Here is a 17,796-nt window from a genome sequence, read left to right on the forward strand (position 1 = left end):
CAGAATAATAAGACAATATGCTTTTAATCCCTAAAGGTATAACCCAAAAGAAAAAAGAATCTTCATAGAGAATAAATTAAATAATTTTTTAATCTGTTAAACTATAGATTTCTTTAAAAATGTGTTTTCCACATAGACCTCATCACAAAAGATAATAAGCTTCTATTTTGACATTGGCAAAATCCTAGAACAGTAGTTCATATCCTGGTAACACATTACAGTCGCCTGCAGAGCTTTTGAGACTGGGCCACCAGAAGCCTTCCATCAGACTCTGGTCAGGAGGGGGCATCAGTAATTTGTTCTGGGTTCCCTAGGTGATCTCGCATACATCCAAGTTGAGACCCACTGCTTTACAGCAAACTTTAAAAAAATGAAAGCGGAAGCCATCTTTTTGCATAACAGACCATGGAAAGGATAAAGCCCACATACTGCAGCCAATGAGAGTTGTAACAGAGAGTCTAAGTAGAAAATTGGCTTACCAAGCTGCTCAAAAATAAGAAAACAAAGGAAGCAGAAATCAACTCTCTGTGACCAAATTATCTGTCTTCTGAGGGAAAACATTTTAAAATTTATTTTATGGATATTAGAAAATGCCTGGTCCAATTTCACACCACAGAGTTCTAAACAAATATTGTTTATCTTAATTAGAAGCACAGAGCAAGAGGAATTATGTAATCTAAGAAAATGATTCTTTTGAAAAAAATATATGATAAGTAATGTAGAAAAGTGAATTTTTATCAGCAAATTCATTAAGAGCCCATTTTCCGGGCTTGGAGATGGTTCAGTTGCAGTTCAGCCCGAGGACTTCAGTTTGATTTATAAGGCCAAATAAAAAGCCAGGTGTGAATCTCACACTGGGGAGCTGGAGACACAGGGTCCCCAAGGCTCTCTGAGCAGCCAGCCTGCCCTAAACTGTCAAACACCAGGTCCTCATTAGCAATCCAGGGTAACACCCAGCAGATAGGTCTAACACCTACCCTGACACACCCACAGGCACACACCTGCACATAAACATGTTTTAGCAGTTTATGTATGACTTATCATGTGTTATATGGAAACATCTTCATTTACATTTCTTTTTACTCCTTTTACTTTGTTTTGAGAAGTTTTTACCATTTTCTTAGCGTTCACGTTGACAAGAATGTCACAACAGCTCATCCTCCCCTTTTATTTTTCTGCCGCTGTCGTAGCTTTTGTGCTGTGTGAATCTCATACTTCATTTTGCATGTGGTGCTCACATCAAAGTATCTGTTGAGAGGCCGCATGACCTTGCTCACCAGACTAACCACGGACACATATACAGAGCTATGCAATCGAGGATTTGTTAGGTCTAAGTAAATAAAACCTCACAAACACATTTGTCTTCTTGTACGATGTTTTGTGGTTGGTGTTGTTTGGTTGAAACTACTCGTGTAGTCCAGGCTATCCTCCAAGCTCCCAGTTGCCTCGCCTCTGCCTTTACCGTGCTGGGATTCAGGCATCACTGCCGTATCCACTGTCTTGTATGAACGAAGCATTGTTCTGGACTCTTTTTTTAAAAGACTAAGTGATGGGAAAGGTTGTATGTTTCCAATTATTAGTACAGTACAGAAGGAATCCAGAGTATACTACACATATTTTCAGTGAAAAAGCCAGAATATTTATGAACACCATAGACAACAGGGTGCACCTGTGTTAGCTTTTAGCTAGGTATATTCTGTTTTACAGAATGTGAGCTTTGTATGTTTTTTTTTTTAAATACTGGCTTAATATATATTTATCACAAAATATAATGCATGTAAAGCAAACCACAATATTATTACATAACTTAGAGAGCTATTATAAGCAAAACACCCTTGGAGTCAGCAGCCCCGTGAAGCACCTCCCTGTGCTGTATCAATCTTAGCTGCAATTCTGTTCCCCAAGGTGACAGTTGCCATCAGCTCCAGCCCCTTTCTTACTTACCTATAAGGTCTTTTCTACCTGTGTGTACATTCCCAGAAGACAAAGCATTATATCCAGTTGGAGCATTCCAGGGTGTACCTTAGTCTACAGGTTTCCACTAGTCTGTTTCTTTCCCTAAAAGATTCCTGCTGCAGCTCTCATATCCGTGGCCTGGGTCTTGTTTGTATATGCATGGCACCCTTCAACATGTTTCTGTGCCCTCACACAGTTCTCCGAGTTTATAGCTTTGGTGGGAATCTCTGGAGTAGTTGTTCTTTCAGCATCAGGCACGTCATTTCAGGTTCATTTACTTTCTTAGCTGTTTTTTGATGTTAGCTATTGGTGTTCAGTTCCAAGGTTCATGGATTCATTTACAAAAATAGTAATTTTATAATTAGATAATTCCATTTTCATTTATTATCTGGACTTTTTTGTAAAATAACATCTCTTTCAGCCATATATAATAACCTGAATAAATGTCTATTTTCTTACCATTTGTTGAGATAATAAACTGATCTATAATGAAGGTGTTTGATTTTAATTTTTAGAATTGCATTATTAATTCATAGATTCAAACATTCTATTTTATGTTCATAAATTATAACTGTATCTTTTAGAAGATTAGGTTACCCCATTTTTTTTCTAGCAAAAGCATCTTCAAATTGCTCTCTCCTGTTATGATCTCTGCAATCTTGGTGGAGTCCCTGCTGTTTGGTGTGTGGGTGGGTCACACCCATCTTGTACATTACCTGTCCTGGGCTAGACTCAGCCATTTCTCCAATACACTACTTTTTTTTTTTAAGTAAAATGATATTTTTGAGTCTAATTCATGATATGAGGGACATTAGCTTGTTTCTGGGTTGGTCATTGTCTAAATTTCTCCAGTAGCAGTATTTGTATTTGTATACATAGTCATAGTATGTCCGTATTGGTACTGCTAGCTCAATACGACAGAGTTCTTAAGTTTAATTCTTCTATATTACTGCTGTATTTCCTATTTTTTATGCCAAAACTCACAGTTTCCAGGAATGTGGGGAATGAGTTAGATCACATAATTTCTTATTTTCTATGTTCTATCTCATATACACCTTGTCAGGATAATCATGCTAACATCAACACTAGATTTTTTTTAATAGTTAAGGTGTTTTGTTAATTTCTCTCATTTTAAATCATCTAAATTATTATGATATATTTTATTGCATATAATTTTTTAAAATCTTAATCTACTGTTCATGGATATTTTGCTCTGCTATTTCAAAGAATTGTCTGTAGTATGTGGAGATTTAAAGAGATTAAAAAATTAAGGTACCACTGCTGCTACTTTCAAAATTAGGTATGTATGATAAAACTTTTGACTATAACCTGAACTCTGTGTTAAGTTCTGTGTTTGGATCCATGTGTTTTTATTTGTATGTATAGTTATTGGGAACTGTTTGTTGAAAAGACTGCTTTCTTCATTGGCTTGCCTTTGCTCTTTGTTGAAAATCATTGGGTTTCTATTCTGTTCCATTAAGTATTTGCCTATTCTTTGATGAAGTAAGTCTTTGATATATTGTATTGACTACTATTAAGAGCGGTTTTGTAGATTGGAAGATTATATTAATACAAACATCTAAGGTTACAGCTTACCCATACCAAGAAATGTAGATGCCAAAATGTTCATGCTTCTAAACCTTTTTAATGCTATTAGCATTTATACATTCATCTATGTACAAATGTCAGAATTAGAAAATGTTAACAATATGAAATACAGCTACTTAAAACCAAATGCTACTATATCTTTCAAGAGATATTTTTTTTTACTTTTATTTTTTTATGTATGGTGTGTGTGTGTATGTGCATGCCTGTGTGTGTGTGCAGGTACCTGTGTGTCTGTGTATGCCTGTGTGTGTGCGCGCGCGCGCGCACGTGTGTGTGTGTGTGTGTGTGTGTGTGTGTGTGTGTGCACTCGCGCTTGTGTGTGTGTGCCACAGTATGCATGTGGCGTTCAGAGGAAAACTTGAGTTCTTTCTTTTATCATGTGGCTTCAGGGGGTCAGACTTAGGTCATCATGCTTGCTGGAAAGTGCCTTTACCCACTGAGGTGTGCTACTGGCCCAGATCTCACTTTTTTTTAGATGCTATATTTGATAGGATATCTGGAGCAATGCGGAACTCTCATTTGCTACTTCTTGTAGAAGTTAGTAGACTGTGATACAGAACAACATGGCAACAACTAAAACAATTAGAGGTGAGTCCATTACACATGGAAAACTATTCCATGTGTGTATGGAGCCACACCCAGATAGGATTTAGAATAGCATCGTTTTCAGTAGTAAGAAAGAACTAGAAACAACTGAAGTATCTGCTGCTCTTTCAAGTTTAGCAATAAGGAAGCACAGGAGAAATAGTGATAGAATTCAACATATACTAAATACACTACATATGAAAGCAAATACTATATTTTGTTTCAATATATAGTTGATGAATTAAGTGTTGAAACAAGTAGATGTTTTTCATCATGTTCCGGGTATCTCATCATGTACCTCAGTATTATAGCCAATAGCTATATGTAAAAGAGACATGTTTCTCCCCAAGCCTGTGTGCTGGTTTTGGTCAATTTGACTTAAGCCTAGACATAGCTTGGAAGAAAGAATCTTATCTGAGAAAATGCTTTCATAAGATTAACCTGAAAGCAAGTCTGTAGGACATTTTCTTAGTTAGTGGCTGACATGGGAGGGTCCAGCTAGTTGTGGGTAATATGGACCTGGGGTATATGAGGAAGCAGGCTGAGCAAGCCAGTAAGCAACACTCCTTCATAGCCCCTGCATCAGTGTCTGACTTCAGGTATCTGCCCTGGTTTTCTGTCCTGACTCATAAGCTTTAGATGAAATAAACCGTTTCTTCCCCAAGACACTTCTGGTCCTGGTGTTCATCCCAGCTATAGAAACTCTAACTAAAATAGTCTGTGTTGTATTTTGTTATATAGTAAGATTGTTGTAAATATGCTTGCTTCCTGTGGAAATATTTTTTTCTGTTCCAGAGAGAGACAGAGACAGAGAGACAGAGAGACAGAGAGAGACAGAGATGAATACAGACCCAGGGCTGCCTGTAATTTCAACTTAATTTCAACTAGTCTAGTGACTAAGGAAGGGGGAACACAAGTTCAATACATGCTGAACAACTGAATGAGACCCTAGGTAAAAATTTAAATAACAGGCTGTAAACACAACTCAGTGGTAGCGTACTTGCTAAACAAGTGGGATACCCTGTGTTCTCTCCCTGACACACACACACACACACACACACACACACACACACACACACCCCAGCTTAAATCAGGCAAATAAAAACATATTTTAGGGTGGAATGCTATATAGAAGACTAAACTATATTTGTGTGACTTTCTTAAATTTGAGAAGGATAAATTGAGCAAAATGAAATTATAATATGAGATAGTTTAATAACATTCATGCAAACCTATAAAACTGAATGATTCAATGCTCTACATGGCTATTCTAGACTGATGAATAATAATATATATAGGGATAAATACCAAATTCATAACAATGTTGCCTCTGGGGTGGGATAGAAGGAAATGGGGCCTGGCAGGCTTCAACTTATATGTGATATTTTATTTTTAAAATTGAGGCAAAAAGATAGTATTTCCTAAAGCTGTTTTTCACATATTTTTCTCTCCACTTTTATGTGTGTGTTGAATGTTTCATAAAAAGAAGTAAAAATAAAATGTACTTTTTATCTTCTGTTCCTAAAAATTCTGCAAAGTGATGGAGAGAATGTAGATTTCAGAATAAATCCTAGTGATAAGCTAAGAACTTCTGGCTGCTGCATAATCTTTTAAGTAACCTGTTTACCTACTGGTGAAGACTTCAGTGCCAGAAGAGGCCTCTCTTTAAATAATTTTCCTGATTTGCATATTGGGTGACTTTTAAAAGATTCATGAGAGATACCCTCTCTAGCTGAACATGAAATGTAAAGATTTGAGCTAGCCCCTAATTCACTATGATTTATTTTCTGCTTTTTGTTCTCTCTGAGTTTGAAGCTATCTTTTTTGAATGGTCATCAGTAATAACTGGCTGATATGGCTTTCTTTTCCTATACTGTTCCTGGGTGAATTTATCTAATTATTTTCCGATTGTGTGTGTGTGTGTGTGTGTGTGTATGTGTATGTGTGTATGTGTGTGTATGTGTATATGTGTGTGTATGTGTGTGTGCGTGTGTGTGAGTGTGTATGTATGTGTGTGAGTGTGTGTGAGAGTGTGAGTGTGTATATGTGTGTGTGTATTTGTGTGTATGTGTGTGTGATTCAATTCAACCTTCAACTCCTGACTTTGCTGCTTCTCCCTACAGAATCTGGGATTGTGTGTGTGCCACCATTCCCTGACAAAATTAGCTTTCTTTAAAGAATGAAAATGAAGGTTCACCATAATGAACCTTCCTCTGGTTTAACTGAAGCAGACTGATTTCAATGTGGCTAAAACCATTTTCTTTAGGAAATGTTAGAAAACCACCTGGTTGTTTCTTCTGTTATTTCTAAGCCCGAATTTTTACTTTTTTTAAATTTTTATTTATTTATTTATTTTGCTTTTTTTGAGACAGGGTTTCTCTGTAGCCCTGGCTGTCCTGGAACTCACTTTGTAGACCGGGCTGGCCTCGAACTCAGAAATCCGCCTGCCTCTGCCTCCCAAGTGCTGGGATTAAAGCCGTGTGTCACCACGCCCGGCTCCTGAATTTTTACATTTTTAACATTTTCTACTACATAGTTTTAATGTACACACATGCACAAACATGCACATAAATACTGGGCCATGATCAATCCTGTTTTGGAATGAAAATCTCCCCTACTTGGCTACCTCTGATGTCAGATACCCCTCGTTGGCACTGACCATTTAAAATAAACCAAATAAAACTGCCCCCTCAAAAGAAAAAGTACAGATTTTTTCCTCTCTTTCTTCATGTTACTTTGTTGTGGGGTTTTTGTCTTCATCTGAAGACAGAGAACATTGCCTTGGATTTTCAGACTTTCTTCTGACTTATCAAATTTTGAGTCTTTTCTTTTTTTATCCCTCAGTAATTTTATTTTCTTTAAAATGTATTCAGTGACTTATTGAGCCATTGTCATATACCAAGTACAGTGATAAGTCTCATAAATAGATAAAGTGCACTGAGTATAAGCTTCCCATCCATGTCTTCTCTGCGTGTAACTGTTCTTCCACGTGTAGATAAGCATCAACTATAAGTCCTAGTGAGAAATACAGATCTTACTCAGTGATCAGTGCCTTTCTTTCATTCGTTGTGCTGTCTGCAGACCTTGCTAAGGAACCAGGCTTGCTTTTCAGGACCGACAGCAAAGTGACTATTGAGGTGCTTTTGTCCCTTGCATATTACTTGTTATTTTTAATTCTGCAGCAATCCTACAGTGCATGTGAATGCAACTTTTTCAGAAGAAAAACTAAAGATGTAGGAGGTGAGCTTGCCCAGGGCTTTAGGACTCGAACTGAGGCCCAAGTGCTGCTGCTTCTCCCCGATGTTGACCTTGGAGGGACAGTTGGGTTCAATTAGGATTAAATGCTACAGCCAAGTAGATAAAATACTTTTAACAGACATGTATTTTGGCTATTCATGTTAACAGATCATTCTGAGAGCTATAAACACAGCTCCATCCGTTCTTTACATAATTCTGTCAAAAGAGTCCAAAGTCCTATAGTAGCGAATAGTGCTAGATGGCAGTATTAGCTTTATTTGTATAGCTTTTGTTTTGAGGAGATAGTTTTATTTGTTTTATTTTAAAGATAATTTACCATTCACATTTCAAGAGTATACTATTTTCAGAACAATTTAACTGACCTAAGAATAAAGCATCCTTAAGGACAAACATCTACCAGGACTTCTTCCAAATTTCTGGAGTCATACTATGCACAATGGCCCTTAGAATGCAGGGCTGGCAGAACAACTCAGCATATGCATCCCTCATCACCTCTTTCTTCTTCCCTTTCTGGGGACTCCTTCCCCATATGTAAGGTTATTGATGCTGTGAATCTCATTCTCTTCCTCTGATCACAGGGTATCCTGCTGAGACATTGATAGGTTATCAATATCCCACCTCTCTGACCATTATAGTTCTTACCCCCAGAATATAAACTTATGGCACCCATTTTGTAGTACTGAAATGATTAAGATGTGTATGAAGTGTAGCATGGTCCAGGGTTGGAGAGTTAGCTAAGTCATTGAAAGCGGGGCCTGCTCAAACAGAGGGCTGCAGTCCAGGTCCAGGCCTGTGTTGGGAGGCTCACAGGTTACCTGGGACTTGAACTCCACACATGTACACAGCCCCACCCCAACTCAACACATGAAAGTTAGAAAGAAAATAGATCTTAAATGTAGCACAATACTTTGAAACCAAAAGTTATGTATCTCAAGTAGTGTTTTTATTTGTTTGTGTTTTTTTTTGTTTTATCTTTAAACTTTAGTGGGGCTTCTGTTTCTGTTTTGTTTTGTTTTATAGTGTGGGATCAAACCTGGGCTCTCATTGATTTCAGGGCAGTCCTTCACTGTCAAACCTCACCCAAGCCAGTGGTATTCTTAGTTATACTATGCAAAATATCTTTTCTTCTTAAGTGGATATCAACAATAGCAGTGAAGCATGGCCTGAGTCCTGTCAGAGAGCGTCTCACGAGCTCGTAGAGACAAAAACAAAAACTAAAACAAAAAACAAAATCCCAGTACCAACCACCACCAACAACAAACAAACCAAATCAACCAAACAAAAATTTGGAAACCTGATCCCTGAACCCTGAACCCTTAGTCTACCTTGTAACTTGGAGACTGCTGCCATCCCTACTGGTCCCTTTTATTAAAGAGGCTGTCTTGCTGTGAGTTCATACTTTCCTCAGTATCTCATAGCCCTCAGCATCTCCAGTCTCCTTCAGTTTAAATATCCAGTATGCCTGAAGGGTTCCATTCGAAAGCTGCCAGCACTCTAGAGGTATACCTCTACCAGCACTACTTGCATTCCATTTCTAGCTTTCAAATGGTTACAGTGAACTTAACATTAGTACAGTTTTTGCTCCTTCACAGGTATAGGACAATGTGAAAACCACAACATATTTGTATTTTAAGCTTATAGTGAAAATGAGGACATATGACTAAATACCTAAAACAGAAGACTAAATGTCATAGCATACCCACTGGTTGAGGATGGAAAACATTTATGGAGGTAGGGTTAGAATATGGCCTGGTGAATGAGACAGATGCACATACTTGCAACCAACTGCTGGACTGAGCACTGGACTCCTATGGAAGAACTGAAGGAGCTGAAGGGGTTTGCAACCCCATAGGAGGTATCAACTGACTGCACCCCTCAGAGCTCCCAGAGACTAAGCCACCAACCAAAGAGCATACAAGGGCTGGTCCATGGCCCCCCCTACATATGTAGCAGAGGACTGCCTTGTCTGGCTTCAGTGGGAAGGGATGCACTTAGTCCTATGGAGGTTTGATGCCCCAGAGAAGGGGATGCTAGAGGGGTGAGATGGGAGTGGGTGGGTGGGTGGGGGAGTGGGGGAACACCATCTTAGAGGCTCAGGGGAGGGGGGCTCATGGAGGGTGAGACCTGGAAGGGGGACAACATTTGAAATGTAAATAAATAAAATAATAATAATAAAGAATATAACCTGGCTGGAAGGGACTTAGAAAACTAGGATAATTTTGGTCTACTTGTATATTCATTCTGTCCTGTTGACATGATAAAATATCTGACAAAGACAGTTTAAGGAAGCAAGGGTTGATTTCGGCTCACAGTCACGGATACATTCATCATGGAGAAGGCCTGGCAGCAGGAGGAGTCCCAGGCTGTTTCTCTTTTTCCTCAGTTCAGGACTCCAGACCATGGAATAGCAGCGCCTCCAGTTAAGGAGGGTCTTCCCTCTTCAATTAATCCAATCTGGGCAGGCAGTCACAGCAGCTTAGTTTCCTTTCTTCTTGCGATTAAAACATCCTGGCCAAAGCAGCAAAGTGTTTATTCTAGCTCACAGTTTAAGGCCTAGTCCATCATGGTGGGCAGTTGAGGCAGCAGTCACAGGGGTCACAGTCAGAAGAGAACAGTGGAGACACTTGGACTTGTGCTCAGCTCAACCTCTCTCTTAAAACAGTGCTGGATCCTTTGTTCAGGGAAATGGTGCCACCCACAGTGGGCAAATCCTCCCATATCTACCAGTGCAGTCAAGCCAGTTGCTTACAGGAGACACATGCAACCGGTAATTCCAAGTTCTGTCATGTTGAAAGTACTGTCACAAGTGCTGCCTCCTAAACAGTTGTTAATGCTGTCTTGAATTTTCCTCTGCCAACAAAATAGGCCATTGTTTTTTAATTTGCCCTCATTCAGGTTTTCAGGACATGATCAATTGTTTTTTGAAATAGACTCTTGTCTGGTTGTTGATGAAGCCCTTGTTCTTGTCTGAAGAGTCTCACAGGTGAGGACAGTCTGTAGTGCCAGTGTTGTTTTGACATGCTGATCTCCTGATGCTCTGACAGCATTCTCTAACTGAGCTCCTTCCAGGAGTGGTTTCAAAGCCTTGAAGATCACATGACTGGCAACCCTGCTTGTCTTGGAACCAACTTCCTGCATGACGTTTCTTGTTGCTGTGACAGAATACTGGACAGAGCATCATTTTATAGAGTTTAGCCTACTCTAAAGGGCATGGCATGGTAGGTAGGCAGCCCTGTCTACGGGGCCAGTAGTGTGAGGCAGCTGTCCACATATGGCAGGCAGGAAATAGAAAAGCCAGGCACAATCTTCAAAGACCTACTCCTAGTGACTTATTTCTGCTATGTAGGCCCCTCCCCCCAAAGTATCTACTGCCTACAAAATAGTTCCACAAGGAAAACATGCGCCTCTGTGAGAGGATTTTTTTTTTTAATGCTGTGTTTCTAGGACCAGTGCCTAGTATATAGTTAATACAAAAATATTTACTAAACAAAAAAGAAAATGGAAGGAGGAAGGGTACTAAGGAAGGAAGGAATTTGGTGTGACCTAGTATGGCATTTTGTGTCCTAGGCATGAGATAAAATTTAAATAATTAGTCAGTGTGTTGCCATTAAAATATTTGAGCAGGAAAGTGAAAGCAAAAGCATGCAGTTTAAAGATTGAATTAGGGGGCTGGAGAAATGGCTCAGAGGATAAGAGCACTGGCTGTTCTTGCAGGGGACCTGGGTTCACTTCCCAGCACCCACGAGGCAGCTCACAACTGTCTGTAACTCCAATTCCAGGGGATCCATGGCACCAGGCATGCATGTGGTACACACATCTGTGCATGCAGGGAAAAACCCATAAACATAAAATAAAATAAAGTCTCAATTAGTACTGATGTGTTAGGTTAATTCTTAAAACATCAAGAGCTGGGGGAGAGCTCAAGAGCTTGGGAAGTGCCTGGCACCTAGGTATGGAGGCCTAAGATCAGATCTCCAGCACCTTGCACTTGTAATCCCAGTGCTAGGGAAGCAGAAACGGGAGGATTCCTGGCTTTTCTGGCCAGCTACTCTAAGTGAATATGGAGAGTTCCAGGTTCAGAGACACTGTTTCCAAAACTAAATCGGAGAATGACTGAGGAGGAGGAGGACACCCAGCATCTCTCTATCACAGGCTTTTGTGTGTGTACGACAGATGCACAAACAATGCTTATTCCTGTCCCTGATCAGAATTTCATAACACTGCCACAGGTGCCATTCAGAAATAAGTTTGGCTCACAAGGAACTGTTAAAATAACTAAATGAGTCGCAACAATAACCCCTTCAGATGCAGAGACCCATGCTTCATGGGTCTAGGGCAGAGCTAGGGGAATCCCGAGGAAGAGGCAGAGGAAGGTTTGTTGAAGCCAGAGGTGTTGAGGTCACCAGGAGAATGGAGCTCACAGAATCAACTAAGCAGGGCTCATAGGGGCTCACACAGACTGAAGTGACAGTCATGGAGCCTGTATGGGTCTGACCTAGGTCCTCTGTATATACATCATGGTTGTGTAGCTTCGTGCTCTTGTGGGACTCCTAACAGTGGCAATGGGGTGTCTCTGACTGTTTTGTCTGCTCTTGGGGCCTTGTTCCTCCTACTGGGTTGCCTCATTCAGCCTTGATATGAGAGTATTGCCTATTATTAATGATTTTGTTATACCAGACTCAGTGGCTATCTCTGGGAGGCCTGCTCTTTTCTGAAGGGAAATGGAGGAGGCATGGATCCAGGAGAGAGGGAGGTAGATGAGGGACTGGGGGGAATGGAGGGATAGAAAACTGCAGTGGGGATGTAATATATGAGAGAAAAATACGACTAAATAAATAACTTTAGTACAGTTTCACCTATAGGAAAATGGCTTCAGTAGTGTTGTATTGCCAACCCAGAGACAGATCTTGGTCAAATATAGTCAGCTTCTGCATGGGTGCGTGTCCTTTTTTCCTTTTTTCCTTTTCCTTCTTTCTTTCTTTCTTTCTTTCTTTCTTTCTTTCTTTCTTTCTTTCTCTCTTTCTCTCTTTCTCTCTTTCTCTCTTTCTTTCTTTCTCTCTTTCTCTCTTTCTCTCTTTCTCTCTTTCTCTCTTTCTCTCTTTCTCTCTTTCTCTCTTTCTCTCTTTCTCTCTTTCTCTCTTTCTCTCTTTCTCTCTTTCTCTCTCTCTTTCTCTCTTTCTCTATCTGTCTGTCTGTCTATCTATCTATCTATCTATCTATCTATCTATCTATCTATCTATCTATCTATCTATCTATCTAGTGTGTGGTCTGGAGACTGACATACAGTGACAATAGGTTAAGTTTTGAATGAGTTAATTCACTAAGTGTGTGCCCAGCTAGAGTAAATGAATAAATAGCAAGAGCGAGTGAGAGGAGAGTCACCAAATCAGCAGTGCTCAGAATACCAATTGGAAAACCTGAAAACCTGAGCTTTCCTCTCAGGCTGAACCAGATGTGGTGGGGCTCCTCCATCCCACTGCAGGCCTGTGAGACCACGAACAACAGTGGTTCACCTTCCCGCCCGCCCGCCCACCCGCGAGGACACGTGTACAATGCCACTTCCTAAGCCTATTTCTCAGTGCGCTTAAATTTCTGTCAAAAATGTTACTCAACATTTCTCCATCATTTCTTGGTTTACGTTTTGAACAAAGTATTTAATGCCACTCCTGACTGCTCACTCCTGACTAGCTGCCCACTCCTGACTGCCCACTCCTGACTGACTGCCCAATCCTGACTGCCCACTCCTGACTGCCCACTCCTGACTGACTGACTGCCCACTCCTGACTGCCCACTCCTGACTGACTGACTGCCCACTCCTGACTGCCCACCATTTGCACATGAGTAAGTGAGTAGCCTGTTTTCTTGTGTCTCCTGCTTTGATGTTTGTGTGGGCAAATAAAACAATTTTTTTCTTTTCTATACTAATGATGCCTTTTAAAAGCTTTAAAATATATCATTTGTTAATTTTTAGTTTCTTATCCCATTTTAAAGCTAACATATTACATTATTTCTATTGACAGTTTGTTTATACAGCAATTTGTCATACTTTGTTTTTATGATAGCAAAATAATTTTGTAAGACTTAATAGAGTGCTAATGTTTTTTACCTTTGTCTACCTAGGCAATAATTTATTACTAATCACTTCAAAATTGGTAAGGCTAGTGGGTATAAAAGAGATTATTACTTAATCCTTTAAGGTTTTTCTAACTTCTAAACATATTCTGCTAGTCTTATCATTTTAATAAAATTTCACTTTACTAGTTTTTATATAACATTAGACATATACAGCGTTAAGTGATTTTTCAGAATTATTTTAAACTAAGTGTTAAATTTAAAATCATATAGTTCAATTCCTTCAGCTGTGCTGAAATCTATATGAGCTCTGTGTACTATTGTCTCCAGCTATTGCTGGTATCTAAGGTGCAGTTTCAGGTCTTAAGTGGATTCTGAACTAAAAACCTGTCCTGTGCTTGACAGCTGAAGCAAAGCTAAGGTCTGTCTGTCTTAATGTACTTGGCACAATTCTTACAGGTTCTAAGTTTTGTTCGCACAGAATGGAGTCCCCTGGATGTTCACTTCGGCACCAAACAACCTTATCAGGTGTTCACAGTGGAGTGCTCCGTCAGTGTAGACAAGGAGCCCATGGCTGACAGCTGTATTTATGAATCTGTCCGGAACAAACTCCACTGCGTGTCAGTTACCAGAATACCACTAAGATCGAAGGCCATCAGCTGCTGCAGGAACTCTACGGAAGACAAACTGATCGTGGGCTGTGAAGACTCTTCAGTAATTCTCTATGAAGCTCACCGTGGTGTGACTCTCCTGGCCCAGGCTGAACTTAGGCCTTCATTGATAAGCTGCCACCCAAGTGGCGCCATTCTTCTGGTTGGCAGCAACCAAGGGGAGCTACAAATTTTTGATATTGCTCTGTCCCCTATCAACATCCAGCTCTTGGCAGAAGATTACTCACCGAAGGAGACTCTGCAATTCAAGAAGTTCTTTGATGTTTCAAGCAGTCTTGTTCAAATGCAGTGGATGGCTCCTCCTGTTGTTTTCCAGAAGCCTAAAAGAGGAGAAATCTGTGATCTTCTCTTCCTCAGGTTCAACAAAGGACCTTTGGGTGTGCTACTGTTTAAACTTGGTAAGTCAAGTAGCCTGGTAGGTACCTTGTTTATGTTGTGACATAACTAAGGCGTCAATCTTCACATGTAGGTTTTCTGCTTGTAATCCCATAAGAATATCTGTCTGCCTTTCAATGATTGCCTAGAGGTTCATTGAAAACTCTTGGGAGCAGTTTCTAGCTAGCAAAGAATTAAATATTGAAGGCTTTTGAAATTGTGTTAATTGTACATAATGATGATTAAAAAGTGTAAGCTTTTAGAGCTGGAACGATGGCTCAGGGGTTGAGAATGTTTGTTGCCCTTTCAGAGGACCTGGGTTCAGTCCCAGCACCAATATGGTGCCTCACAACTGCCTGTAACTCCAGTTTCAGGGGATCTGATGCCCTCTTCTGGATTCTCTAGGCACTGCACACATGTTGTATACATAAACTCATGTAGACAAACACACAGCATTTTTTAAAATCAGAACATTTACTTCTAATGTTTTCTGAAATAAATTGTCTAAAATATTCCATAAGAAACAGGTAGATCAGAATTTTAAAATTGACTTCTGTGTTCATCATGAAAGCCTGTGTTATAGAATATAATACCTTTCTATAAAAATTATTTTAGATTATCCATGTCTGTTGATGAGAAGGGTGGAATTGGGTAGAGCAAATGTTTAAAAAGAAATAAGTCAGATATTACTTAAAATTTACTAAAGACCTTTGTGTAACTTTTTCATCCTGTCTTTTGTTTGTTTGTTTCTTTGTTTGTTTCCTTTTAGATAAAAGTAGCTAAAGAGCTTTCTTGATGTTTATAAATTATAAAGCAATCAAGCTCATTTCCAGTAGGGGTCCTTAAAGTGAAATATTCTGATGCTCACTAGCCTTTCATAGCTCTGGCTTGCCAGGCTCGTACTGAAAGAACAAGAACCACTATAGGTAGTTTTGTATACTTTAACATTCTTTGAGGGATTTAGGTTGACAAAAACATTTTTTTTAATTAAAACACATTATGTACCTGAAAAGATAGATAAATACATTTGAAAACCTTTCAGGATTTGCTGTGGGTGATTTTAAAGACATCAAGGTGTTTGTCAAGCAGCGATCACTTCTGTTTTCACACTGGTCTACTTGCCCCCAAGTTGAATGGAAAAAGTAAGTCTAGTGGAAGTGACCTGACTGATCTGAGGGACGGAGTGCTTATAAAGACAGTTATGTTTCTAGTCATAGGAGAAATGCTGCTGACTCTGCTCGTAACCTTAAAATTGTTCAAGAATGTTTGGAATCTGTTATTATGAGATAATCCAGTTAGCTTTACCCAGCTACATTTTAACAGCTGTATGTCTCCATACACAACACTAATTAAAGTGGATGTTTGATATTCTCCATGTCTGTTAAAACATACACAATCTCTCTCTCTCTCTCTCTCTCTCTCTCTCTCTCTCTCTCTCTCTCTCTCTCTCTCTCATTCTCTCTCTCTCTCTCTCTCCCCACCCCCTTTCAGTGACTCAGTTACCTGTCAGCAGGATGCTATCTGTCCATGCATACCCAGCATCCCTTCCACCCTCCCTTGTCTGCCTCCTCACAACAGCTTTGCAAAAAGCACAGTTTTGTCTTCCTATCTCTAGCACATTTGCCTTCTTACTAAAGTAAACAGGCTCTCAGTGTAGGGATTTAGAGGGCTTCCTGCTAATTGCCAGCTTGTAAACTTAATTGGACTGTTTCCCTGGGCACTGTTCCTAAATCAATTAGGCAATGAGTTGGCTGTCACCTCTTTTTCCCAAGAAGGTCTCTTGGAATAAAATTATCCAATAGAAGTCAAGCACTCAGATAGAAAGGTGATAACTTCTGCAACTGACATTTATCATTTAAATTTTATTTTCATTTAAGTTTACAGGACAGGGAAACTGCACAGTCTTCCAATTTAGCTCTTTGGAAGAGCTAAATGTGGAATATCTAAGAATTTTTTTTTTTAAAAAAACTTTGTGTCCCATTTTTAATGTATTATGAAATTAATATTTATATAAAATTTTCTTTCCTGGGAGTAGTAGATTACTTGAAATAGTAGATTCCAACTAGCAATTTTTTAAAAAACAGAAAACCTAGTTTTAAAGAACAGATTTTTCTTATGATCTGCTACTAAATACATCCAAAAATTAATATACTTCTTGAATTAACACAGAGCTGATTCTGGGCATCCATGTGGCATTTTCATGTATAATTCAAGTGACTGCATATGTAAACAGGTAGTTCATGTGCAGCTCTCCCAAGAGAGCTTTATGCGGCTCTTTTTTTTTTTTTTTCAGATGCTTGTTATACAAGCCTTTGGAAAATTTGACATGAAAGGTGTAGTTTACAATTTAAAATTGTAGAGACAAATCATAGATCTTAGTCTAAAATAGGATGTTATCAATGTAAACATGGCAGTGGCAGATGCCAGGTCAGTCAGCATAACGCTGTAGGAAATTCTTAAGGTTGGGTGCTCCGTCGTAGCCTTTTTCATTGGTCACACAACATGGTGGGTATAAAAAGGACATCTTCTCTGTTACAAGAGACTTGTAGATGCATGTTTTCCTTGGGAAGCAACTAGAAATGCCATTCTCCTAATGAGAATTCCAGTAAGTACTGATTGATGTTGATAATAGGTGCTGAAGTAGAAAGAGAAGCTCACCAAGATGCTAAGCTTTCATTTCCTAAAGAGCACAGGAGGGGTTCAGCCTTCTTGGGAAAGACTGACACCCAGCTAGCTCACTCCAGTTACTTTATTCAAACATTATACAAGGTTAGCTGGGGCTGGGAAAGGTTCCAGCTGCCAAGGGTTCTTGCCCTTGCTGCCCGTGAGAACAGACAACAAATCTCAGTCCCGTTTGATCATGGCCAGCCATAATCGAAACAACTAAGAGCTCCCGGTTAAGAGGAGTGTCTTAGAACCAAGGTTGGTGCTGCTGCAAGTTCCCAAGGTAGCACCCAGTGCAGACTTTTGAGGGAGACAACATTTCTTCAAGGTTCAAATAGTCTCAGAACAATTTCTCAGCCTCCACTGATCGACCCAAGCATGGCAAAGTGTTGCTGAAACATTTCACTCAAGGCCACACACAAAGGCTTTACTATTCATCTCACTACAGGTAAGTATTGCATTCTGTAAAGAATACGTATACTATTGAGAATGCCTGTGGTATGCTCATCCCAAGTTTCCACACACACATCCTGAGGTTAGTTTTGAGAGGCACTTGGTTATTCTACTGAGGTTGTAAAGCTCACCCAGTCTAACTGCAGCCATTTCT

General features: G+C 39.6%; 1 protein-coding gene across 17 annotated transcripts in view; it reads left to right on the forward strand.

Moving 5' to 3' along the window:
* Wdpcp (WD repeat containing planar cell polarity effector) overlaps nucleotides 1-17,796 on the forward strand; it is a 326,719-nt gene that overhangs the window by 125,555 nt on the left and 183,368 nt on the right. For all 17 annotated transcript variants that reach the window (XM_006514636.3, XM_030245786.1, XM_011243680.3 and 14 more), the window contains one exon: nucleotides 13,939-14,548. In XM_006514636.3, the coding sequence (XP_006514699.1) occupies nucleotides 13,939-14,548 (610 nt within the window). The remainder of the gene's footprint in view (nucleotides 1-13,938; nucleotides 14,549-17,796) is intronic.

This window comes from Mus musculus, chromosome 11 (genome assembly GCF_000001635.26).
Source record: "Mus musculus strain C57BL/6J chromosome 11, GRCm38.p6 C57BL/6J".
Taxonomy (NCBI): domain Eukaryota; kingdom Metazoa; phylum Chordata; class Mammalia; order Rodentia; family Muridae; genus Mus; species Mus musculus.